The following is a 27,880-nucleotide window of genomic DNA, read 5'->3' on the forward strand; positions in this document are numbered from 1 at the left end:
TTGTCTAAACATAAATCTTACTTATGAGAAAGTATATTGATTTCCCAAAGGCCATAATCAATACAGCATGGAAGTTAAGGTCACAGGTTAAAGTGACAAAAGTGACAGAGCTCTGGCTTTACCATGTAGAAGCACTATGACCTTGGGCATGTCACTTAATTTTATTTTTCTGCTAAGGAAGTGCAACATATTCTAGATTGCATATAAAATATGTTTCACTAATTTAAACTATTAACATGTTTCAATTCTTTTGTAATGGTTGAAGAGAAGGACATTGCTTCCACCATGGCTTCCAAAGTTTCAGAATCTTTTCAGACTTCACTCAAAAGCACCACATCCCATTTAGTCTCACAAATGTTTTCTTGAAAAACTCAACAGACCAAAGAATAAAACATCCTAAATATACCCAAGTCTCCTAGCTGTTGCTTTGTATAATTCTGTATCTTTTAAAATATATTCAGCTAACCCCATTTCCAAAATAAAGTGGGTTTCTAAAGCCACTGAAACTGAAAGAGCAATTCAGGCATTGACAAATGTGATTTCTTGGTCCAGCCATAGGTAATGATGATATACTGCTTCTCAGCTGAGGAAGAGTGGCTTGAAGGTGCTGGCAATTTGCAGTAGGCTGACAGAAAATGCTTCCTTGCAGGTAGACTGTTAATACCATATAAAATCCTGTCAAACATGTGAACTTGCTAATAGCAATATCGTAACAACATTCATCTGTGAGAAATTAATGCCAGAAGTAGGTTTGCATTTGGTGTTGAGCCTTGAAATAAAGCAAGAAAAAGTTTTCTTTATTGCTTTGCTGACACTAAAAAAAATGAGACTGTACGTTTAATGAGTAGTCAAAGACTGAATATTGTGTACTGGAGCCAGAGGCAAAGAAAATTGATGTAAGTAGGCTCAAGCTCTAGGGCAATTAAGAGGTCCTTGCCACATCTGCCCCAAAAGAACACTTTGTGATTCAATAAAACACTCAGCTCTACAGAAAAAGAATCAGGAGAACTCCGAGCTTGGCTATGGCCACTTTCCTGGCATTGACCCAGAACAACTCGCTGAGAGTCAAAAAGAGAGACAGTGTACTACCCAAAGGCCATCTAGAATGTTTGGCCACTTGTAAGTGATGGATGGACCTCATCGGAGAACTAATGTTTTGTATTTATAAATCAGCCTTTTGACCAAAGGAGCTCAAAATACAATTAGAAGCATCATCTCATTAATCCTCACAACACACCTTTGGGGTGAAGTATAATAGAACTATTTATATGTTGTGAGCCTTGATCCTTTAGTGTGGCAAGGTAGAAGAATTAATCTCTTGGAACAGAAAATTGATCGACTAGGGGAAGTGAATTAATAGACCCAGAGCACAGGGGCATTATTAAGTAAGAGAGCTTTTTCAGACTCACTTAAGTGGTTCCTTGAGCTAGGAAGAAATACCTTTTGTAAGTGGTAAGATGCTTAGTCCTGGAAAGCAGTGTGAATGGCTAAAGCATACTCTGATGTGGTTGATAAAGTTCACTCTCATGTTTTCTTAATGTTTCTAAATGCAAAAATAATATGAATACAATTTTCTTTCCAGATAAAAGTTAAAATACTGATGCCCTACCTCAAAAACACAGGGGTTGAACTGTTCATACAAGGATGGGTCAAACATGAGTGAGAACAGCACTGGTTGTGGAAACAAACAAGCTTTGGATTACATCCTAGTTTGGAAATTTATCACTTGGGCAACATACTTAACCTAGGGGCATCTTGGTTTCTTCAGAACTAAGTGAAGAAAGAAACTGGAAAAGAAGTATAGTATCTATTCTGGAAATACAGAAATATGATTGGTACAGGATGATATTATTTTGAGTGACATAAACCAGACATAGAAAGACAAATACCACATGACTTGTAATTTGTTGGAGCTAAAATAAAAAAAAAATACTTGAACTAAGAAGAATAATTGTATCAGTTTTGCTGCAAATATGGTAGCGTCAAATTTTGCTTTAAGTGTTTGTGAAACAAACTAATAGGAGTTATATATTACAATAGTACTGATGGTTTTGTGATTATTTATAAATTTGTGAATGAATCTAAGCATCATTTTTAGGTTTTAGATTTCATATATGGAGATGGTGGTGGGAAAAAGAGCAAGAAGAGGATTCCAGACCAGAGGTTCCTTACGAACTCCTTCCAGCGTTATTTTCCATTGAACTCCAGTTTCTGTCCATGTTCTCTCCCTGACGTAGCTATGGACATCAAATCCTCTTGCCCAAGTACATCCTGGGTCAGGGGACACAGATGGGCTCCATGACAGAGACATAATCTTTGGGTTCCATTTCCAATGATCTAAATGACCCTAATTCCTTCACTTTTGCTTCTGGTGGAATTCATGCTGAACTTCACTTTCAGATTCTAGACATGAATTCAAGAATCATTGCTGTTGAAGCTCAATTATACATAAGATCACTTACAGTAATCAGAACATATGTCACCAACATTCATCCTTCCACATTTTCTGACATCCCTAAATTTGTACCTGAAGCTTGGTTCTTGTAATAATTTCTCCTCACTTCTCCATGATGAATATGTTCAAACTCACAATGCTAAAGCCGGACTCAGGTGACTGGAACATTTTTCTTCACTCCCATTATTCACTTTTTTCCTCTAGACCAGTTGATTTCAATGTCTGGATTTATCTTGTTCCTTTACAGTATGCATGTGTACCACTATGTATGTCTCAGTGTATTTTTATAGTTCAATTTTTTCATATATAAAGTAGCAATAATGATAAATACAGCATGGGATGATTTGGGGAGATTATCTGACAAAATGTATATAAAGAATGGAGAAAGGTGGTATCTAAATGCTAATTTTATAATCGATTCCTTTTGTTATTATTGCAGTAAGTAGCTAACTCAAAAGCATTAAATTAAAAATCTGATATACTTAAGAATTACTTGCCTAAAATTTTCATAGAGTTATATATTTTGAAATTTCCTAATCAAAGCACAATTTTAATGCTACTGAGGATTTACTTCACCAGCATTACCCAGCATGTTTCTTACATCAATAATTTCCTCTTTGTTGCAAAAGCCACTTTTCCTGAAATACAGTATTCATATCAAGAAATGCACATCAGTTTATAAATTCAATTTTTGTCTTCTGATCACACTCATAATAATCGATATCCAAATTAAGACTACTCTTAAACCAAATGCAGTTCTTTGTGGCCAAATGGGCCAAACTGGAAACCATAATGCTAAGGGAAATGAGCCAATCCCAAAAGGTTAGATACCACGTTTGCCTTAATGTAAGATGATATGATGTTATGCATAACGTTATGGATGTTATGTCATATGTCATATATAAACTAAAATTGAAATGTGAATGGGGGGTCACAGAATGTGGTTAAGAAATCGCATTTATTTTTAACATGTTGGCTGCTCAATACTATGTCAATTAATTCCATAATGATATCAATTGTTGTTGATGGTATGTTAGTGCTTTTATTTGATCGGGATGATACTCTGCTGGCTCTGCCATCAGACCAGAGAGGGTCTCCCCAATAAGTAGTTGGACTTGACTGGACTATAAGATGCTGGACTCTATGCTCGGCATATGCTTGCAAAGAGGGAATCTCAACTGAACTTGAACTATGATTAAGCAACAAGGTGGAGGAGCCCACCATGTGGGGAGGGTGTGGGGAGGTATGGGGAGAATCCCAGTTCCTACGAAATTACAACACAATGTAATTAATGAATAAACTTAATTAAAAAAAAAAAGACTACTCTTAGTACTCAGAGTCCTAACTATCCACTCCCCATATTTTTTTAACATGGGGGAAAAACAGTGTATTGTCATTTACATACATGATTCAGTGAAGCGATATTTATAACTTAAGCAAAACCTTTTTTGATTTCCAATACAACAAAAATATAATTTCTGGAAGTTAATTTCACTGGAACGTATGATAACGTGCAATTTAAGAGTCTTTCTTAAAAACTGCTCTCTTGTTGTGGCAGGAAGTTTCCACCATTATTATCTCTAATAAATATTGCTTTGCTTACTGAAAAAAATGTGTAATAGGAGAGAGAGTGTCTGCAGAGTTAACATTGAGAAGGTCTTGAAGATCATCTAGGAAATTGGGCGGGGGTTATTCTGATGTTTCTCAAACTTCTGCTTTGACTGTCATTGGGTATAGGACTTTTAGCATAAGCAACTCTCAGAGGGTGCAGATTTTGAACAACTCCTCACAAAAACATTAATTAAAGAGCTGTCTTATATTCCTTTATTAAGTTGCATGGCATTTCCAAGGCTTTTCAAAATATAAATCTCTTGGCTGCCACGCATCAGTTAGTGTAAGATGCAAAGGTCATATATATATATGATTGCAATTTGGTATAAGAATCAAAATTCTCTCAGTGAAGAAATGACCTCAGGGAATGCAGCATTGGTAGTATATCTGGAATTCATACAATGCCTCGTTAACTCTACTTGGCAAATTAATTCAAATTGATTTGTTTGTGAGAACTGCAGCATGGTCTCAGATCTGGCTACAGGATAATGATAGACAGCACTGTGGTGAACTCAGAACAATGGCTAGACAAAAAGAACAGATCAACAAGAGAGCTGTTTTTGTAACATAACTGTCCTTTTAAAGAAAGGAAACACAGGAAAAGCAGAATGGCTCCTACACAAATACCATAAACTATAAACAATACTCATTCTAAACAAGGGCAGATACAGTGTCCACAAGAATTCAGAGGGTACATAAATGAGAATATGACCATTTTAATGAAAATAAAAGCCGTTCACTCTATGGAAAGCAAATGATGATAAATAATGAGTAAAAAAGAAAAAGAAAAAAGAAGTTTCACAATATGGCAAGAAAAGCCAAAATAAATTTCAAAGTCCCATGTTCTAAAGTAAAGAAAGGTCAATTTGCCAATGAAAGTTACTGATTACTAATTTCATTGTGGGAGGCAAATCTGGAGTTGAGAAGCAGAAACTTGTTACACAGGTAGAATTCTTACAATCAGAATCTTTCTTCTCATTCAGAATATTACATTTCAAGAGCTAAAATCCCATTACAGGGGCAGTGCTCCTTTGAAATGGGACTTGTCCAAACCTCCCATCACAGGATGAGTCTATTCCTCCTCCTCCTGATGGCAGGTGGGTTTCACATTTGCTTAGGTACTGGGGGCATTAGAACATTTCATGTTAGCAGAAACCTTAACAGTTCGTCTGTGTTGCTGCTGGCCTTGCCATTCTCATAGGAAGAAGGGCAGTCTAAATTCTCCTGTTTGACAAGATGAATTCTGCCACCCATCTGAGGTTCTAGACTAGTTGATGAGACCATCAGGCCACTTAGCCCCATCCAACTCAGCCTGAATCAGAGTTCCAAGCCACCTGGAAACAAGAGCTAAGAGAACACACTTTCGAGTGGCTGGTTACGAAACAATCACAAAATAATTAGGCCAGATTCAGGCAATCCAGGAGGGACAGAGAAGCTTAGAACGGGTGAATGACACATCCTTTTGTATGCTGGTATCTATCATTGCCTGGCAGAGAGAAGAAGCAATCAAAGGAGCTATTGTGGAAAAGGCCTTTGCCATCCCACATGGAGGCAGGAAGACCTGGGCCCCTGTGACCTATCTTCAATGGTGTTCTCTCTTTCTAAAGAGCAAATTATCAAGTCCAGGGAAAAGCATCACTTACACAGTTCATGAGAAAAGAAGGAAATGCAAAGGTTCAGGGAGTTAGGAAAGGGCAGGATATCATATGATGGCACTTTTAATGGGGTTCCTGCTCTATGCAAGAAAATGAGACTGAATTCCTGGCTCCCAGCTCTACCCGGCCCATTCTTGGCCATTGCTAGTTATTGCTCTGTTTAACAAATAAAACAATAACAAAAATGCCTGACAACCTAAGATCAAAGTAAATAAGACAATTTATGTTCTTGCTGAGGATGATTAAGCATTGCTCATGACTAGCCTTACCCAACTTAGAATAGAAAGCATTTTCTGCCACACTTTCTACTAACACAGAACAATAAAAACCAAACAAAACCATGGAGTTAAAAACGAAAACAAGACAAAAAAACTTTTCCACATCTTTACCCTGCAACTGTGGTGTTTAAAAAGCAACTATTGCCTCTCCCACTTCCCTGAAAGTTTACAAAATAGCAAAATGCAGCCTTTGTAAACACATCTAAAATTCATTAAGCAAGGACTTAATTTATGGTTTTGGAATGGTATCACATTAGTATGTGAACGGCAGTTACGTTCCACAGAAAAATGTCAAGCATGATCAACATTTAGGGACTAAGGTATTAAGGAAAGATCAAAGACAAATAACACTTACATATTCTGATTGACAACTTGAGTGATCGAGTAATGACTGTCAATCATTGGAAATACACTGACATTCTATTTTAAGTACTATTTCACATTGTAGATGTGATGGCCAGAATAGCATTTTTAAAAGTTACAGCTTTCTTCAATCGCATGCATGCAGCCTTGTCTGGGGGTATGCTAGACTAAGCTAGGCCCCAGTATATGTTGGTGTTCATGAGAGCCAGACTCGTATGGGAGTGGCTGGGCTAGGCTGTAGCACCCATCAGTCTGCATGAGAAATGCGGCGGGCTGTATTACTGGTAAGTGCAAGGGATGATGTTGGCTGATGTATCAAACCTGACCCTGCACTGGCTGGCGTGCACAAGAATCAACTCTGAGGTCACCCCAGGTGAGGTTTCTTAGGGGACTCCTTAACTAGATATCTGGGAAGAAGAGCAGGATGGACCTGCATGCCTGCCCAAGTTTTGCAGCAAGTCTCTGCATCTGTGGATGCACTGTGGTGCACTTGGTCAGCCAATACACCTTGGAAAGGTTTTCTCAACCCTGATGCAATGAAACCAACAATGTCTCAGAACTATCAGAACCACTCAAGCAATGTTCTCGGGATATTCTTCCCCACATTAGGGTCTCTAAGGCATCATCAAATGGCCTTCCTCCACACCAGGGTGCTGATATAATTTGACCGCAAGGAATGGCCCCCTGCCCTTCCCCTCTGTGGACACAGGAGAAAAAAAAAGGAAAAAACAAAACAAAACACCCTGAAACTTTTGTCCCACCCACCTTCCCCCCATGCCTTATTCTCCCCGCACTAATCAGAGGTGCATTCATCTCAACTATGTAAACAATATGAGAAAGAAAATGAAAAATAAAAATGACAGCTTTCTAAAAATGACTTTAACAAAAGTAGCCAATGATCAAATTTACCTACATGTATAAAATGTTTATCTGACATTCAGATGCTGTTATCCTGTACTAGATATCATTTCTTTCAGATATTCTTTTTCCTTGTCAAGTTACAATCAGCTTAGAAGCAGATTTCTAAGGTCTTTTGGCAGCACCCTTCATCCACAATTCCTTCCTCAAAACAGAGTGACATCTACCATGGACACAGCCTAACTGCTCAAGAATACTGATGATGTTGACAACTGTCACCACCACAGAAGAAATAGGTATCCTGAATCCAACAAATTATTATACTCATTAGCCCTGAGGATTTAAATTATCACTACAGTTCTTATATCATTTGAATATATACATAGATAGACCAGTAAGTAAAATAACAATGATTCCGACTTCAAGTCATGTGATATAAAATGATAACTATAGGATGTAAAATCATGCTATATGAGAAGTGTGTCCAAATATTATATACTATTCTCCATTTAATATTATTTGTCATATATTTGCTAGGTTTTGGGAAAATGCAATTTTAAAATTTTATTCGTTGATTTGTACCTGTATGAAATGTGTATGTGTGCATACATTATAGAAAATATCTCCAACAAAAGCAAACTTTTCAATGTTGTCTGTTCATGTGTAATATGTACACACCTATGGTACAGAAAAAAATGATAAAGTATAATTCCAATGGAATCCCTAACAATAACAGAGTTGATTAAAATCAGAAAAGAAAAGCCACAGTGAACTCATTTCTTTGTGGAATAAAGACAAACTGTATATGCAACATTTCAAATTAGACTTATGAAATCAGACTAGTCTATATTGTGCAGAAATTTCTGAATCAATCATGGAAATGTACCAGGTGACCCAGTATTTTCACCATCCTAATTGCAAGGTCTCTTTGAATTTCACTCTTTCAGAAACCTGCTTTTATCTTTTCAATGATCCAAGAGATTAAAAGAAAGCCTTTAAGTGACTCAATTTGCCTACTCAAGTTCATGCAGCATCTATTGATGTACCATTGCTATCTTGTCAGAGAGCACTTAGAACATTAGTCACTATAGTGGGTAATTAGGACAAGATGAAGCTGGTTAAAGGAGAGCACACAGTTTTCTGGGTTTCATGCTTTTATTTCTAATGATCGGGGATGGAGCGTATTCAAGCCATGCTTGAATTTTCTCAAGTAGTTAGACTTTGAACAAGGACAAAAATTTCCCTTCTTAGCAAAAGCCAAGGATTCTGTCCAAAGATTTGCTTTGAAGTATGGCTAAGGAAAAAAAAAAGAACAGATCAGTGTTTAGTGAAAAAATAATATGCAGATACCTTCCTCTCTTAATCTGTTAAGATGTTGATTAATCAATGATCTGGATGCTACTATTCAATCCGTAACGTAGGAATCCATGGATATGGGTGATTAACAAATACTTACAGACAAAAATGTTCAGTTTCTATAAGCAAAAGGGTGATGAATGAAATGGTCCCCAGAATTAGATGGGATTTCACCTTGTCCCACATTGGCCAATGGCAGCGAGGTCTGACAGTACATACTGCTTAACCTCTTCATGTCTATTGCCAACTATGTTTGCTTTTAGTAGCTTCAGGGACATTGTTGGGGCAGCAGGTACTAGAAGAACAGGGGTGGAAAGGAGAACAAAACAAAAAATCAAAGCAGGCAGAGAGAGGAACAATGCACAAACAATGCTGACTGTTCACTTTGACAATTCTAAAGCAACTGTAGCCTGATAAAAGAGACCATCACAGAATGATGCAGCCACAGAGCAAGCTGGACACACTGTCTGCAAAGGTCAAGTGTGTTTGGCCTATGAATTAATCAGGGACATCTGTAAACACTATCGCATTTCAACCAAATCACCAGGACAGTGGACCTATCACGAGTGTTTTAGATGAGTTGCACAGAATTGCTGAGAATGGATGCAGGAATAGAGACTGTCTGAAAAGGTCTGTGATCAGGGTGGGATGAGTACTTCACTCAGTGCTGCTAAAGTGTTCCATGAATAGATGCATTGAGATTATTTCAAATTTCCCCTTACGAGCTTACTTGAAGCTCCAAACTCTCGTGCCCATGGTGTGATAACATCACAAAACTATTAGATATTACTCCATCTGCTTCCTCTAGAAGAGCAGATGAACAGCAGAGAACAGCATATTTTCCCTTATAGATAGCCTTCAGTTTTATCTATTCAACACACACACAACTCGGTTAAAAAAATCCATCAACTCATTGTGAAAGTCTATAAGAACGTTAGTTCTACTTCACTTACATTTTTATTCCATTTGAAACAGCCAGCAGTTCACAATAGTTCTGTATCAGAAGACTTCATAATTCATTTTATTTTACACTTATAATTATGTTAGATTTATATTTGTTCATATATGTCTATGTCCTCGCATCTTTTCCTTTATAATTTTACCTAATTAAACTGGGAAGTTCGCCTTAGAGACCAATAGAGAATTATGTCAACAGTATAAAAACAGTATGAATAAAGTGAGATTCAATTGCCTTAACAAAGAAGAATTTCCCAGTAAAATTTTCAATTCTTAATAAAATATTTGATGTTTTCCTTCTGCAACAAAATGAACTGATTGACAGCCAACGTTTCTTCCTCTTGGTGCATACATTTTTGTATACGTGCAGACAATGAAGTCAAAATTTGTAATCATCTCAACAAGATTGTGCAGCTTCATGTTTACGTGACTATCATTTGTGAATCATCATCAAAAAAAGATGAACCAAATGTTTGTGCTGCTGGTGCTACAGAGATCCAACTGTGAGTAGGTACTTTTTTTTTTATTCTGGAAACAAAAACTTTGATTTTTAATTGAAAATGTTGTAGTCATTATTGTGATAAGCAAAATATGAAGAGAGCACTGCTTAGTAAATAACAGCTGCTGTGTCTTAGCTTGCTACACTATTTCTTAAAATTTCTAATATATATGTTTAGCATATACACCGTGATGTTCTTTCACTTAATTTGATATACATACAAATAATGAGGGAATGACTATAATCCATGAAAGTAATACATTCATCTCACAGTGACTTTTCTCTGTATCTGAAAGAGTATCTAAAATCTACTCCTTTGGCAAACTACCAGCATATTTTACAATATTATTAATATTATTCTTACATTGTACATGAGTTCTCTAGGCTAATCGTGCATAAATAGAACTGTGTACAGATAGAAAAATACTGGATGATGTCACTTACACAGGGAGTCTTAAATGAAGGGGCTATGTTGTAGTGCAGCATGTTAAGTAACTGTCTATCATGCCAACATTTCATGATTTGCCATTGGAACCCCAGCTAACTCCACTTCAATCTAGCTCCCTGCTGATGCACCTGGAAAAACAGCAGAACTCATTGGTTCCAATAGAGGTCGGGGCTCAGAAGAGAACCAACCCAGGGGTTAAAACCATCAGCTGATCGGAGTGATGGACGGTGGCGGGCACTGTGCTTACTAGTAGTACATGTAGGAGCCTGGACTGGGAATGCCTCAAAGTTTTTTTTAGGGGGATTCCCCTGAACAAAATGGAGGAATCAAAGCATTAATCAAAAAAAGATGGAAAATGGAGTAGATGAATCAACCACCTCAGCTTTATGCTTGCAGCGGAAAACTGGACAAGGGGAAACCCTAAGACGGACTATGTCAATCAGTGGACTCTGCACCAGCCTCATCATACCTGGACTGTTGCTGATGATATGTTGGTGCTTCTAATTGATCGAGGTGACGCTCTGCTGGCTCTGCCTACAAACCTGAGAGGGCCTCCCTAAGAGGCCGTTGAACTTGAACTGGACAAGTGGGATGCTGGACTCTGTATGGTGTAAACTTTTAATTAGGGAATCTCAACGGAACTTGAGCTGTGGTTATGCATCAAGGGGAAGGAATTCATGATGGGGGAAGGGTTTGGGGTGAAGGGGGGGGAATCCCAGTACCTATGAAATTGTGTCATGTAATGCAATGTAATTAATGAATAAATGAATATTTAAAAAAAAAAAAACAGCAGAAAATGGCTCAAGAACTGTATACATGTATACAGAGATACAAAGATATCTCTGGATTTGAAGAAATAAATAAATATATCTTTAAAATAAAAAAAAAAAATATATATATATATATATAGAGAGAGAGAGAGAGAGAGATTAGAGAGGCATAGAGAGACACAGCATCCATCACTCCCCATATGATCACAATAGCCTGGCTTGGGTCAACTCAGAGCTTCCTCCAGGTCTTCTACATGGGTGGCAGGCGCCTAAACACGTGCACCAACTTCCACTGCTTTCCTAGGTCATCAACAAGGCACAGGCTCAGAAGACCAGGCAGGCCTTTCCAGATCCAGCATCACACGGGAGGCAAGCCTCACAGGCAATGGCTTGTGATTTTGACCCTGACAAAATGATTTTCAAAAATTTAAACACACATATATCTCCATATTATCTATTATCTGGCTTTTTTTTTTTACTCTTTTAATAAGACGAGGTTCTAAAACAGCTAAAACTCTAATAGTAGGAAGTAGTCTGAAACACATCCAAGGACCGTGCACTGTCATGACAGTGGATAAGTGGTGGGAATGGAGCCGCAACTTAAGCAGGAAGCTCTCAGATATAGTTCAGGCACAAGCAACACTGAGAAAATGAGGGTGATGCCCATGCTCTCTGGAGCCTGGCAGCTGGACACATCAAGGGACAAAAGGAGAAGGGATATGTATCAGACATCAAGAACCCACAGGCAGCTAAACTCGTGGCTAATAAAAACCCATGAAATCAAATGAAAAGTCTTCAGCTTCACACAAGAGGCAAACAAAAAAGCTCATTTAGATTGCCACAGATTCTAATCACTACGCAGAAGTAACAGAAGCAGAGAAAAAACACTTTCTCTTCTTAATGACATGTTTGTTTATCTGAACAGGAGAGAGGAAAGAGAGCGAGAAGGAGGCAGAGAGAGCACTAGAGAGAGAGAGAGAGAGAGAGAGAGAGAAAGAGATGAGTACATCCCATCTGTTGGTTCACTCTCGAAAAATGACATCACTATTGAGGGCTAAGTAGGGTCAAAAACAGGGGCAAGGAACTCAGTCAGGGTCTCCCATGTGGATGGCAAAAGCAAGAACCAGGACCACTAGCTGCTCCCTGTCTTAGGACCATTAGAAAAAAAAGGTGGATCAGAAGCAGAGCTGGAACACAAGCCAAGGCACACAGATATGGGGTGTGGACATTCCTGGTGGTGTTTTCAATGCTCTGCCAAATGCCTACCCTATATTTAGTGCTTTCTGTTCAATGTTACCAAATATTGCGTAAGCAAAGTATGATGCAAGTGAAATGAAAAAATGAATCTGTCCTTGCTGAATTAAGAAGGTGGTAGGTATATGGTGGGGTTTTTGGGGGGGTGGGGATGGATATTTATTTATTTTATTGTTATTTTGTTGTTTTTTCAGTACAGTCAGATGGATGACCCATGTACATGGTCCTTCATGCCTTTATGCTAAAGCAAGGTCACCAGAGGGTATAGACAACTCCATTTGGCAGGGCTATTTTCTCTCTTTGTGGATTTAATGCATGCACTTAGAAACTGTTTTGCTCCCTTTATTCCAAAGTGAGAAAAATCAATACAAAACAAATGAAGCTGATAGATCAGCAAAAACAGGGCTGGAGGCTTAAGATATTCAAGATCGAAATCTGGAATTCCCCTAAATATCAAAAGGTACACTGTGGTCCACCATGGGTTAGAATTGTAAATCGAGTTTTTATTAGAATACAGCCATGTCCATTTGCTGATGTACTGTCTATGACGATTTGCACTAAAACATTACAGTTGATTAATAATTGCAGAAGAGGTGCCTAATATACAATATTTGTAAAATATATGAATCTCATTTAAATATATTAATATAAAAATTTCAAATATAATTTTAGAAACCCTATATCTATTCTTTGGACTTTCACAGAAAAATTTTGCTGACAATTGATCTAAATAAAAGTATCAAGGTCTCCCTGCTTACATTCAAACCAAGATAAGTCCTTGTTAGCTTCTGGCTATGTGACAATGGATAGGTTACTTAACCAATTAGAAATAGTTTCTTCACCTCTACAGTGGGAATAATGACACAACCTCTTTGGAGGATGCGATAAAAATTTAAGGAGAGCTATTGAATAATTGTTATCTATTAATCCTGTCCCTAAGATCCTGTAAGGAAGAATAGGCTATGATATCTTCCCCTAATTCTCTGGGACATGCAGCTTTCCAAAATTTGTAGCTATTTGGAATGAAAACTTGACCACTGAATTCAGAGGAAAGAACACTTCTATAATGTGATTCAAATGAACAAAGCAAGTCTAGTTAGACATTAGGGTTCGCGATTTTGCATCCAGCAGATGCATGTTTCATGTGAATGTTTAGAAGGATTACAGGGTGTTCTGCATTTACTGTGAGGTGCGAGATAACTACTTGTTTTCAAACAATTTTACATTTGTCAATCAAGCACATCTGAGCTCTGCCTACATTGAAAACTGAGTACTTCTTGGAAGGCAGTTGGAAAAAGTGTGGCAAGAGAAAGGATTTGGATTGTATGGCAAATGTTTGAAGAGCTAAAGCTGACGCTTGCTGGCTCTGTAATGGCAACAAGTATATTCTACTTTCCAGAACACTGGTTAGTTCATTCATAAAATGTTATTGAACATCTCTGCCCTAAGTTACTGGGAAGATTATACTAAGTGAAATAATTTATGGCACATATATACTGCATTAATTGTGCTGATACTATAATATACATCTGTGTATTATGTGCATATATATATATAATGTGTGTGTAATGTCTGTGTATATGTCCAAAATTGTTACATTGCATATATTAAGTATATGTAGTTTTTCCTTCCTAAATCAGTAATGCAATGGGACTTGAAAATACTCATGGAAAAGCTGAACTACATTATAATCTCTTTTTCCATGAACTCTCTGAATGTCCCTTTTACTTTATTATAGCTGTAAAACATTAGAAACAAAATATCTTTCTTATCTTTTCAGAGAATGCATGGATTCTCTCAATGTGAAAAAATGTAGGTTGCCACTCTGCATCTGCTCTTGGATGTGTCTACACAGACGATCAGAGCTTGTTTGTATTGTCCAGGGAATTCAAGCTCACAGCCCAAATTCCCTCCGTGTCCAGCCCTGCCCGGTTCTCAGGCTCTAACAGGCACATCCCCATGGCTGTCTCTGAATCTAGATCTCTCCCCTATGCTTGCATCTTCTCTTTTCTCACTGTCTAGAATGGGAAGCACAATATGGCCTTGTGCGCTGAAGCACTAGGTGTGCCTACTAGGATGTATAAACTTGAGCTCCGGGTCTTCATATGGCTCTGGGGGAGTTAACTCAATTTGTAATCTGTATTGTCACTTGCGAAATGATAGTAAAACACAGTATTTACCCTGTAAACTATAGTCAAAGTTCAATATGAGAATTCAGTAAGAGCATTTAACAACTGCTTGATAGAGTTTAGATGTTAAAATTGTCTGGGTTTACTGATTCTATTTCTTTTCTACTCTATGGGTCCCTGAGAGCAGGGGTTACATTTTCGTACCAGATACTAACCACCTTATACACACTCGCATATAAAGTGGATGTTGAACAAATATAAAGTTGATGATAACAAAATGACATCACCTCACTGACAACAAGAGTAAAAGAGTAATTTTTTTTTACCTAAACTGCAACAGCAACTATTAAAGAGACAGCTGCATTTCTTGCTACTTAAAAGTGCAATGAAGTTTTTTCCTAGTTAATTATCAGCTCGATGCTATTATTTAATGTGCCTTTCAGCATTTGACATCTGTTAGGAATTTTCTCTGGATGAATGCAGTTCCTAAGTCTCTATAGCCAGATGATCAGCCTTCAGAAAGATTTTGGAAAATCTGTGTAATGAAAAGTAATTTGCACTACAATCAACTTATCTTTTAATCACTTTTTTCCCATGAAATTTCGAAATGTCATGATAAATCAATCATGGGCATTTGGTAAACCCATTTTTGCAGGCCAACACAGACCAACAGGGACTTACTGAAATGCTCTTCACCCTGTGAAGAAGGACCACATCTCACAGAATAAACTGGAAATATCAGTGTGAACTGAGTCGAATCCAGAGTAACTCCATGAATGGAAGTTGAAAGTGCCTCTCTGTCCTTGACTCACTCCCTCCTTCCTCCTGTGACCTGCTTTCCCTGCCCTTCAGCCTCCGGGGATCGACAGGGATTGTAGGAGAGGGAAAGGTCTTTATCTCTGTGAGATGAGCTGCAATACAATTACAATCGATTGAGTGCTTCACAGCACACAGCATCTTTCATTGCCCTTACCTCTTCATAGATTATAACTGATATATCATTATCATTATGATTATTGGTTATACATATACTCCCACTCTCTAAGAGGATTAATTTTTTCATACCTTAAATAATTACATGGATTCTAGAATCCTGCACAAAACTTAGCTTAAGGAGATGGCAACCTGGGAACTTTTCCTTTAAATAAAGTTTGATCAATAATAGGGACACCTGGCACCCATCCAACAGTGGGACCAAGCAAATCCAGTACACAGTAACTTAATTTTATGGTTGAGAAAATCATTCCAGATTTCATAATCAACAACAAAATCTGCAGGCCAGAATTTTTGATTTCTAAACTGGAGGTTTCTTGTGACACTGAGGCAAACGAAACTTGCAGTTCACTAACTTACCATTGAAATTATGCAACGTCTCATGATTGCTTTAATTTAGACAAATTCTTTTATTACCAGCAGCTTGCATACAGTAAGATGTTTTAAGTATTTATATCTCACACTATTTCAAATGGGCATATTTTAATAATAACGTGCAATGTGATTACATTGTATTTCTCATCATGAAGGTAATACAGCAAGGATGTGGATTAATATGAATACATGCATCATTTGTAGAAATTAAGAAATAATTTTCCTTACATATCTAATTAAATAGAGCCAAGTAGTGATATTCAAATTTCTCATTATTCATTAGCTGATACCTAGATTATAATGTTTAACTTACGGCCAAATATTATCTGCTTTTTTAGTTTGTATAAGCCCATGTTCTCCTTGATATTCCAAGACAGTCTACTACAAAGGAAGAAATCATAAGCAGGACCCCAGACTGAGGTGTGTATCTTACAAAATGCTACAGAGGTTTGCAGGATATTACTTTGCTCAAATGCCCCTCCACAGACTAAAAATAATAACCAATTCACAAGTGAATTTTGAATAAGTAAAAATTTTAGTTAGTATAATTGCCACCATATCATCAGATGTAAATCATCATTATAGCAAATTCCTTTGTGTGTATGTGCTACTTAATCTCTTTACAAATAACCTTGAGCTGTGTGTAAGCACAAAGTCCCAAGGTCGAGGAATCACGTGCCAAATATTCATGCACTCTCTTTCCTCCATCCCAAATAATCTCCTCTTCCAAAGATTAATGTGTGTGCATGTGTGCACGTGTGTGTGCATGCGTGTGTGTTTCTATCTGGTCCTTTTGTCTCCTGGGTGGTTCTGTTTAATTTTAGCATTAGTCAAGAAATCCCAGTTTGTCTGGAAATGCTTATCAGCTTCTAAGACACATTTACAGGGAGAGAAATGTTCCGGGTTTGATAGCAGTAATTGTATTTAACTTGTAAGATACAAAGCTATTTATCTTATGGCTAGGAATTCACAGAGGGGGAAGGAAGTCCACCTGATAAGGTAAAAATTAAAGGAGAAAAAAACCTAAGCATTCTAGTGCCACTTGCCATCTTCTAAGCAAGGATATTAAACAGGAGAAGTCAGACTTTGATTTAATAAGACCTTCCTATCTCCTTAGATATGACACTAGGAGGCAAGACAGAGCCCTGACAGGCAAGAGGTCACCAAAGCTCCATGCCCCCTCCAATGTGTGGAGAAAGGAAATGCTCCCAGGTGGCCAGGGAGTGTTGACTTCCAGCTGTGGCAGAAATTGGAGGCTTAACTGAAGAGAATTCTAGAATTTACTTAGAGAGAAGAAAATCCAGAGTGTAGTCTTAGGAGGAGAATTTCTGGGATTCATGACTGTTTCACAGTATCCAAGAAGGAGTAGTAGAGCGTGGGTAAAGCCAGGCACTCTTGAGATGAGCATTTGGCCCAGAGGTTCAAAGGCTGCTTGGAAGGCCCACAGGCCACATAGCAATGCTTAGCTGTGAGTGCTCATTCGACAGCTTCCTGTTCATGGACAGGAAGAAAGTGATGGTTCGAGTTGTTCAGTCCCTGTCACCCACAAGGGAGACAGACTGAGTCTCCGGCACCTCACTTTGAGTACCTGCCAGTTGCTGGCAACTGTGGAGTGAACCAGTGGATAGTAGATTTCTGTCTATTTTCTCTCCCATTTCTCTGTATATTAAATTAAAAAATAAACAAAAATACACAGGATTGTAAAAATCATGAAAGAAAATAGAAAAAGAAGGGAGTAGGTGGAGAATGTGAACAGGAGGGAGGATACAGTGGAAGGTATTACTACTATGATCTTAAATCTGTACTGTGAAATTTGTTTATAACATAGAGAAAGTAAGGTCTATATTAAAAGTCAGGTATATATTGAAATATTTCAACTCAGATAGTCCTGGTTGAAATACCAGCACATCCAAAAGTAAGTACACCTAAACTCTCCTGGGGTGTTCTTAATTTGTAAAATGTAAATAAGTTTAGCACTGATGTCAAGGGTTATTCCAAAGCCAAGGAGAATATTGCCCATGAAGAGATGGGTATGGAGTAAATATTTTACAAATGTTCACCCACATCATCTGAGTGAGTTTGCCTGAGGAATTATGTGCATTGCTGTCTTCACCGTTTCAAACCACAGGAAGGTTGAGGAAGCATTATGAGACACCACTTGTTGTCCTCCATTCTCCCTTTTACCGAGTTGGCCTCACTGTAGAAAGTGTTCCCAAGAGAAAAGGTAAGCTTAAAGTCCTCATAAAAAGCTGCAAAGTATCGTTTCACTCAGATCATGCTTTTTTCAAAAAGCTCTTATTTCTGAAATAGAAAAGCAATCACACTCCCCCATGCTACAGATACAATAACAGGTTTCTTCAGGTCAAGTCGATGGATTTGCATCATAGTCATACTGTCAGAAGACACAACTCTAGCTCGTGAAAGGGCGGACTGTCACTTCTGCTCAGGATATTATCTCCAACTGCTGATTTAAAAAAATTGTCTTAAATGAAATACTAATTAGATATTCACTTGTTTTTAATATGAGAAAACATATGTCTCTGACCATGGAGATTAAAACTGAGAAAATGGCTCAACAACAGTAAATGGCTCAAAGTAACGGGCAAGAGGTAGGAGGGTATGTCAATTCCAGAATGCTTAGGCTCAATCATTACTGCCTGTCCAACAGTCCCCAACCAGGTGAGGTTTTCATTCCTGTGGTTGGAAAAAAAAAAAAAAAAAAACTCGAGACTCATTAAATGGGTCCAGAAGATACACAGAGCATAAGCCTATTATTTTTGTCAGTGGTATAAATAAAGTGTATATGACAGTAAATAGATAAAAAGACATGAAAGATGTCATTTTTCTGATATTGTTCTGTCTCATAAGAGCCACTGGCCTGCAGTCTCATATTGTAAGTGTGAAGACTGAGTGAGAAAATGTACTTAAATTCATCAGTGCCTTGGACATAAAAATTACACAGGAAAGCAAAATTTTTCACAATTCAGAGGCATACCAGCCACACAGGAATGTCCCCTGTCTACATGTTGATGGTGCCTACCATATTGTACACACATGAATATGTAATCTGAAAGAAGAAAAAAAATGACATTCCTAGCATTCTAAATATTGGCTTCCAAATCCAGGCGCATAAACATAGATTCACTTTGAGAGTTGTTTTTTTTTGTTTGTTTGTTTGTTTTAATACGGATTCTTGGGTCAGTGCTGCTTAACTTTTATTGCCTACACATATATTACTTGGTGATCTTTTTAAAGAGCAGATTCTGATTCCAAAGTCCTGGGATGAAAATGTGACTGCATGTTTCAACTTCTTTCAAGGAATGGCATGGTGGGTGATGCTAGGTTATGACCCACAACCGAGTCCAGTTAATTTGGCTAACCTGATAATGTGACCCAACCCATGGCAGTTTATTAAAGTTCTGAGGAGGTTCTCATTGGCAGCTAGATTAAACAGCTTTGCTTTACAATAAAAAAAATCTACTGGAAAAGATTTTTTTTCCCACCAAAGATTGATGATGGCAAGTTTAAAGCCACTTGCAAAAAGAATTTATCTAGTTGTGAATGTTAATTCACTTCTGACAAATTGGAAAGAATGAGTAGGATACAAACATTCAGAATGCACTAGATGTATTAATTGGTACATTTTGTGACAGTGTTTGAAGAACTTATTTCAAGATAGCTTTAATGTGTACCCACCAATGTTCAAACACATTCATTAAGTGAGCTCTGGCTGCTGTTGCAACTCTGTAATCTAGAAACCAAGTTCAAGTATGGTTTTCCATTCCGACTGTATTAACTCTAATTCCCTATGCAGGTATTCACTATCTATGTTTTTCTCCTGCGGAATTGAAAGCAACACTGGTCCTGAATGGATGAATGAGCAGGTAGATGGGGCTTGTTTTAATGTGTGTTTCAAGTCTGGCAAAGCCTCAAATGTTTGCAGGCAAAGATGGGAAATAAAGAAAGAATACCTCCTGGCTAGGAATTAATGAAAACAAAAGGCCTGAGAAACTTCAGCACCATGTCAAGCAACACTGAGTTCTTTTTAACTCTTCAAAGTGTCAACAACCTAGGATGGCATGTGCTCAACAATAGATTTCTTATTCAATTCAAAGTCCTAAAGGAAAATAAGCTTGTGACACAAACAGTTCATGACTCTCACAAAGGTAGAAGACATTTGACACTTATGTAAACATGCTGTGGTACCTAGCAGATGGACGTCATGGATATTATTAAGCATTCTATGATGTTCAAGAAAGCCCACCTGCCTTTCTTCTTCACACACACACACACCCCAAAGAATCATCAAGCCCAGAATGACCACAGTGCCAGTGTTCTATCCCAGGCAGGGATGTTATTTGAGAACACTGTTTCAGGAGGTGGGGATAGTGTCTCTACCAAAGAACTCACAATGCTGAGGAACAGGAAAATGGATAAAAGTTCAGGGTCACACAGTCAGAATCAGGATGAGACAGGCCTTGGTTGTGTTGCACAGCAGTGTGACACTAAGCAAGTTGTTTAGTATCTCAGTCATGGGTCATCTTAAGACATGTATGCAGTAGCAATCACACCAAAGCCAACCCTTCGCAGAGCTGAGAAGCTTCACATGCATTACTGCTCATGACCCCTGGAACACCATTAGGCATCTTACAATGTTTTTTTGTTTGTTTGTTTTTGCTCCAATCTCTATAATGACAAAGGCTCGTTGGACTACACACACTGACATGGAAGTGGTTTTCTAATGTAATAGACTTGAAAGGGAGTGTTTTGATATATTTTCGTGTTCTGAGTTGGGGGCCTACTATGGTATAAAGTTTCCCTAAAAAATAGCTACTGAAGTTTAATTGCATTTGTAAGAGGTAAGGCTTTAAAAATATGACCAGGCACTAAGGCTCCAGGCTTATAAATGGATTAATGCCACTATCATGGTAGGGGGACAGCTGTTACAGGAGTGGCTTTGTTAGAACCCTCCCTTCTCTCTTTCTAGCTCTTGCCCCCACTCTCTAACTTTCCTTCTCTTTTACATTCTACTATGCAACAAGAGGGCCTTTGCCAGATCAGCCCCTTGAACTTCCAAGCCTCCAGAACTGTGAAAATAAATTTGTCTTTCATAAATTATACAGCTTATACAATTCCATTATAGCAATAGAAAACAGATAAAGAGAGGTTAAAACAGAACTTAAATATAGGTCATTGGTGGCCATTTTATTGACTGATGAAGTGGAATTCAGCTAAAAGCATTTCAACTGCGATGATCTGGATTACCAAGGGGGGAAAAGCAACAGTGACAACCATCCTGCTCTCCTCAACAGTCCCTGGAGCGGGAGATGGAAGGCCCTCTACACTGAAATGCTTCAGTCAGTCTTCGTGTCCCAGAAAGCCCAGCTCTGGCCTGAAAATCCTTACTGAGAATGCTTAGGATAGCCTGGACCACAGAGCAGGACACCCACTCAGCCGGATCCCAGTCAGCTCAACCTCCCCAGGATCCTAGAACTGAGGCTAAAATTAATTTCCCATGCTCGGCTCACCTCTCTCCTCCCCTTCCTTGTCCTCAGGACTGCTGCATTGTATGGAGACGGCAGTCAGAAGCTTCAGAGGGACCGTTTGTCAATGCCTGGGTGTCAGCTCTGGGCAGACGCTGCTTTTATTTCCCTTTCCTGTTTCTTAGCCTTTCTATTTTCAGGTTCAAAGGAAGAAGTTGCTTTTGAGATCTATCTCCTAGAATTAAGTGATATAAGATCCTGATAACTATAGAACTGTTTTCACTGGGATCCTTCCTGATTCAGAAAGAGGCAATGCACTGAGCTGGATTCTAAATACTTCACAGTGGGGTGTTTCTAGGAGCTCCATAAAATCCTATCAATGCCCATGAGTAGATTCTGGAGCTGACCAATTAAGCCTGGCACCCAGTTTGCCCATTTTGACCTGACATATTGAATGATTTCCTGAGAACATGCTTTCAAAGTGATATAAGTTAAGCATTATTCTATGGTATTACTCTATGGTGTTTTATTAGTTAAATATAAGTACCAATGAAGACCAACACTGAGCTGAACTTAAAATTATCATCAAAAGAGAATGGCCTGGAAAAAAAGAGCCTATGTCATTTTTGCAGAAACAGTATCAAGAGTACTAGGCAAATCTGTTGCCTTTGTTGTTTGATAACCAGGATAACGGACACATTTTGATGTTGTGATTTAAAATAAATTAAACATTTTCAAAGTGTCTTAATGATCATGTGCAAGTGGATAATACCACAATTTAAAATGCTTTTCTCTTGCTTACTAATCCCCACAGCTAACATTTATTAACTATTAACTCACCATCATGTCACATGTATTCAACTCATTTCATCATTATGTAGTATTACAAGTATTCTACCTTCCAGACTAAGAAACAGAAGTTCAAGCAGGTTTGAAACTTGTGCATAGTTTGCAACTCAGTGACTAAATAGGAACAATAAGCTCCTACCTAGCAACAACAACAGTAGTGTTCAGGAGGAAGCAATGCCATTAAAGGAAGGCTTATTCCATTTTGAAAATATATAGGAAGCAACCCATAATTTGGAACTAAAGGCACAAAGAGACAGTTGCACAATTATTGGCTTTCTTACGTATTTGTGACTTTCGGGTGACCATTTAGGAAGTTTCTCATTGATGGCAGCAAAGTCATGCATTCCCTTTTCAATTATGACACATGATTAATATTAAGTTAGAAATCTTTGAAACTCCAGATAGAAACACAACAACCTTTCTAGGAGCAGTGGCAGGGCCCATGAGCGGGAGATTAATTTTTTTTTTCCTATGAGCAAATGAGCAACTTTTAAGTTCTTGGAATACTTTAGATTCTCTTACCATTCCTGTGTCCCTGTGCTTCACAACTTACATAAGAAGCACATAAAAACCAGAACCATTAACATTTAGAGAATTAAAGGGCTGGTAAGAATTCACGGCAGCTGCTACAGCTGACTTTCTTGAAATACTCCTAGATGACATCATGGGATCATTTTTGTGCTTTAGTCCAAAAAAAGGCACAACATCCCCCAAAATGGCTAAGCTTCCTAGATTTCCATTTTGTTCCTTGGTTTGGATATTTTTAGAAATACATAGCATATGAATGAATGGGTGAGTTTTTTAATTTTAATTTTTGGGGAATTTACATGGTATATATGGGTATCCCCCAAATTCTTAAGCCAGTTTTGGGGCAAACAAGAAGCAGCACAAAGAATTCTGATTGGCTTTTCAAGAAAATTGATTTTCAAGTTAGGCATGATAACACAATCCCAGACTGCAAGGCATTCAACGTTTTCAAGCCTGTTCCTGAGAAAGCGAGAGATGAGGAAGCAACCTAAGGGATTATTGAATGATCTCTTTTTAAAGAAGGCAACTTTTTTCTCCCTTTGCCCTTGATTCAGCTATCTGGATCTGGGAGATTGTCAGTGATGGCTTCCAGACTATAAAGTTTGAATGGATGATTAACCCCGTCTCTTTCCCACACCAGCATACTTGCTAGTAAAATGATGACTGGGAATAATCTCTGAGAATCAAGGCAGTCTTCATATAAGTGAGGGAAAAGAAAATAAGGCAAGTCAACAAATGAGTGATACCCTCTCAACCTTCTCATGCCTGCCTTGACTTGGTGTTGATCTGTTTACATAATAAGCCTCCTCTCTCCATTTCTGTATCTTCAACCATATCTGACTAAGTGGCAGCACAAAGTCCAGATCTTGAACCAATTTTCCACAACAGTGCTCAGTAGAGATGCTTCCCCTTTCCTCCATATTTCAGCATCTCCAGTACCCTGCAAAGCTTACTGCACACATCTCTGGTATGAACCAGTCAGGCCATCTCAGTCAAAGTAGGACGAAACATTTGCAGTGCATAGTTTAAAAGTCTCCAGAAGTTCCCTACAATAACCATGTCTGAACGAAATGACTATTCTCAAAATCATAGATGTGTGTTGTCTTATAGTTTCATGAGTTGGTGACAGTCATAGCAAAACTGTCATTTGGAAGTGAGAATGAGACAGTGAGTGAGAACATGTCCATTGAGGGCACAGCAGGTACCTGTGGGGTAATGCTCGTTCACTGGCCAGTTGTCCACCTGGAGCGTGGCGTTGCCACCGTTTCTGGTGAAGCGAACCACATGGTATTTGCCATCATTTACCGGGGTTCTCTCTTCTTTGATGGAGATATCAACTGTGCCAATATTGAAGACAACTCCGATTTTCCCCTGTTCCTATAATAAGAAAGCACAAAAAAGACATAGTTATCACCAGGCACAAGGTTCTCCCCTTTAAATTTGATCCTCCAACTAGCAATAAACCTGCAGGTGCCCAGAGGGAGCTGTCAGCATGAAGTTAATAATAGCGTCCTATATTTCTCCATGGGCTTTCATCCTGAACATAAAAACCAATGGTATAAAGACACCCAAATTGCTCTCACAGGCTGCACTGCACAGGTTACAGCATTCAATTGCCCTCAACGGATACCAAGTCTGGAATAACAGAACTACCTAACAGAAGCAATGACACTGCAAAGTTCATTTCTATAAGATGGATTAGATCTCTTTCCTAAAAGGAACAAATAAGACATTGTTTCTGAAATCTATTCACAATTCAGATTTGGGATCAAAGAGGGAGACTGATCCTCCCTTGACATTTTGGTGCAAGCAAAGCAAGGGGGAGTGGTAAAGAATGATGAGGAGCTGGCATTAGAGAATCCTGATTAAACTTCCCAAAGCACATAGAATACGTATCCTGAGTGGAAGCCAGGGAATCTGAACTAGAGTTTGCTACCGCTTAGGCTAATCCAAAGCAAGAAGTGCTATTCATTACAACATGCTAAGGAGTGGCCACAATTGCAATGGATTCCTAACACTTTCACTATGGATATGATGACCACAATGGTGAGGCAGTAATAAATGCCCAGGATTGCTGGACCATAAATAATGATACTGATCCTAAACGTTTTACTCTTCTCTTCTAACATTTGGTTATGACTAACAATCAAAATTTGTATTCACAGTGAGGTCCAAAAACAGAAGTACCATTACTGATCAGAACAATCAGCCTTGTTCAACCTCTTGCAAGGGCATTACATTATTGTTGGGTTTTTGGAGGGACAGACAAGAAGAGAAAGGAGACATCTTTCTCTATTTTTTTCTAGTTGTTTGGTTTATTGGTGACATATATAGGAAAATCATGAATAATCAACTTGTAATTCTGACGTTTTAGAAGGCTGAGTCATAAATTTTGTTCACTATAATTTTTATTCTCTACTTTTTATTCAAGAAGTAGAAAATAAAACAGGGGAGATGAGAAAGAGAAGAAAAATATGCCTAGAGAAGCCAAAAAATTATAAAATTTTAGAAAATATTTTACAGACTCCTATTTAGTAGTTTGCTTAATTCATTTCTTTATACACAAATAAAATACTTAAGTATAAACTATGCTTAAAGTCAACAAATTAAGATTTCTGGTGGGATGGGCAATGGTTTCCATTAGTTTAGTATGTTTTACTTTCCTTCTCAAAAGACAAAATTTTCTCAATTTGTCATTTGCGCCATAGTATGCAAATGTAGGTTGTAGCAATAAACTAACTAATAACAACCAGGAGTCGTAAAGTTGGAAGAGTCTTAGCCAACAAAGTCCACAATCATCATTCAAAGATACAAAGGAGGGTGGAAAAAAAACTTAATTTTGTACTCTGGCTATTGTAGTATGCAACACAATAGAAGCTCTGTAATTCCTATGCTCCACTCTGCTGGGAAAATGATCGGAAAACTTCCTAACACACAATGACCACGTATTCTTGTTTATATATTTTCTAATTTTATTTGCTTTTTATTTGACAGGCAGAGAGAGAGAGAGAGAGAGAGAGAGAGAGAGAGAGAAGAAATTCTCATCCTTTAATTCATTCCTCAAATAGTCACAATGTCAGGGACTGGGTTAAACTGAGCCAGGAGCCAGCAGCTCAATCTTGGTCTCCCAGTTGAGTGGCAGGAACCAATGACTTGAGACATAATCTGCTGTCTATCAAGGTGAGCATTAGAATGCTTTACTCAGAAGCAGAGCTGCCTGGGGAACTCTGATATGAATTGTAAGCATTCCCACCAGTATCTTAACTGGTCCACCAAATGCCACCTCCATACTGCTGACTCCCCATACCTCTGCTTATTGTGGGCTTATGCTCTCAGTTCTGCTGCCTTTCTTTATCTCCATACTAAGCAATGTACCTAGTACCCAAATAGAGTGCACAGGGTAGGGCATCATGGCACAGGAAGTTAAACTTCATTCCATCTTGAAGTTCAATTCAGATTTCACCTATTCCTCTTCCAATGCAGCTTGCTGTATATGCAATTGTGAAGGGAGTATGTGATGGCCCTATTATCCATGGCTCACCCATGTGGGATACACAGATGGCATTCCTACCTTCTGATTTTGACCTGGTTCTGGTCTGACTATTGTGATCACTGGAGGCGTGAACAAGGGAGTTCGAGATTGGGGTCTCTCTTTCCCCTCTCTTTACTCCCTGTTGCTCTACTTTTCTAGCAAACAAACAAATCTTTAAAGACATTTAAAAATAAAATTTGATGTATGGAAAATGAATCTGATTATATAGTCTCTCAGACATTTCATTCTCTTCATTATAATACTGTCAGTTTATTCTGTCTCTTGGATTCTCATGGAATTCCCAAATCACACTATGATTTTTCTGTTTTCTCTTAGAGGATATTCACTAATTGAAGGGATGTCTGCATATGTGTATGTGTGATGGCAGCAAGTTATTAGCAGGCTGAAGTAAGCAAGACCACGATAGCTGGAGTCATAGCCTGTTTGGCAGAATGAAAGTACTGGAGGAGTTCAGAAACCGAAACACCACTGCAGAATTCATTACTCCTCCACACACCCCGTGAGGGTGGGCTGTTTATTGCACCACCATTCTTCAACGAGAAACCACTGCATAAATTCTGGAAGCATTGGAAAGGACTGCTGGTGATTCAATTCACCCCTGAGTCACTAATTAATCATGGATGGAGAACAGCTTTAGGTGGAAAGTGGAAACCTTTAAACCAGCATTTCCAGCTTTTCAGCAATAGCAGTGGCAAAGTATATTTTGGGCTCAGTGTGTTGCCTGATGAGCAAGATATAGTCTGGGGGCAGATTTTCTGTGAGATCCATAATAGATTTAGGAAAAGAAAAGATTTAATCTCTGCCAGAATAAATATTTGGTCCTTATCTTGGGCGCCCCACATGTGCCATTTTAATCACTGTTTTGGAAAGATCTTCTTAATCCTGTTAACACACTGTCAAAGTCAGTGGAGACCCTAACTCAGATGTTTCATTTTGTTTCCCTACAGTTGTAAATGTGGCCATTCTAGACCTCAGATGTGGTCTCTTTATTCGCAATAATAAGATTTCATTACTGCAACCTCTTTGTCATTTGTCATGGTACCACAGCAGCATTATAACCCGTGGCTAACTGCTTTGTTTCGGTTCATTTTGAGTCACAGAATCCTTGTGGCAAATACCCACATAGCTGCCCAGGCTTGAGTCCATCACAATCATTTGCCATGAAAATAAACTTACGCCTCATGTGTCTGAGAAGAGAAGACAGGGGGAACAAAATGCTTGGCTTCAGAGTCAGCCCGGATTGAACTTTAGGCAAAGAATTTGACTTCTCTGAGCCCCTTTCTTGAAATCCAACATGGGCATAGGATACTAGCTTCACAACCTTCAAAGGACTGTTGCAACATTTAACTAGCATGGTTAATATGATGAAAATAACAGCATTTTAAAAGTAGTGAAGTCATTATATAAATAGAAGAGATGAATGAGATCAGGAAATGGCTTCCTCCAATCATTTGGCCATATGTAAC

General features: G+C 38.3%; 1 protein-coding gene across 6 annotated transcripts in view; it reads right to left on the bottom strand.

Annotated features, from left to right (window-relative positions):
* NRXN3 (neurexin 3) overlaps positions 1 to 27,880 on the bottom strand; it is a 1,344,948-nt gene that overhangs the window by 136,879 nt on the left and 1,180,189 nt on the right. For all 6 annotated transcript variants that reach the window (XM_058655329.1, XM_058655328.1, XM_058655327.1 and 3 more), the window contains exon 13: positions 24,067 to 24,238. In XM_058655329.1, coding sequence (XP_058511312.1) covers positions 24,067 to 24,238 — 172 coding nt within the window. The remainder of the gene's footprint in view (positions 1 to 24,066; positions 24,239 to 27,880) is intronic.

The sequence above is a fragment of the Ochotona princeps genome, chromosome 26 (assembly GCF_030435755.1).
Source record: "Ochotona princeps isolate mOchPri1 chromosome 26, mOchPri1.hap1, whole genome shotgun sequence".
Taxonomy (NCBI): domain Eukaryota; kingdom Metazoa; phylum Chordata; class Mammalia; order Lagomorpha; family Ochotonidae; genus Ochotona; species Ochotona princeps.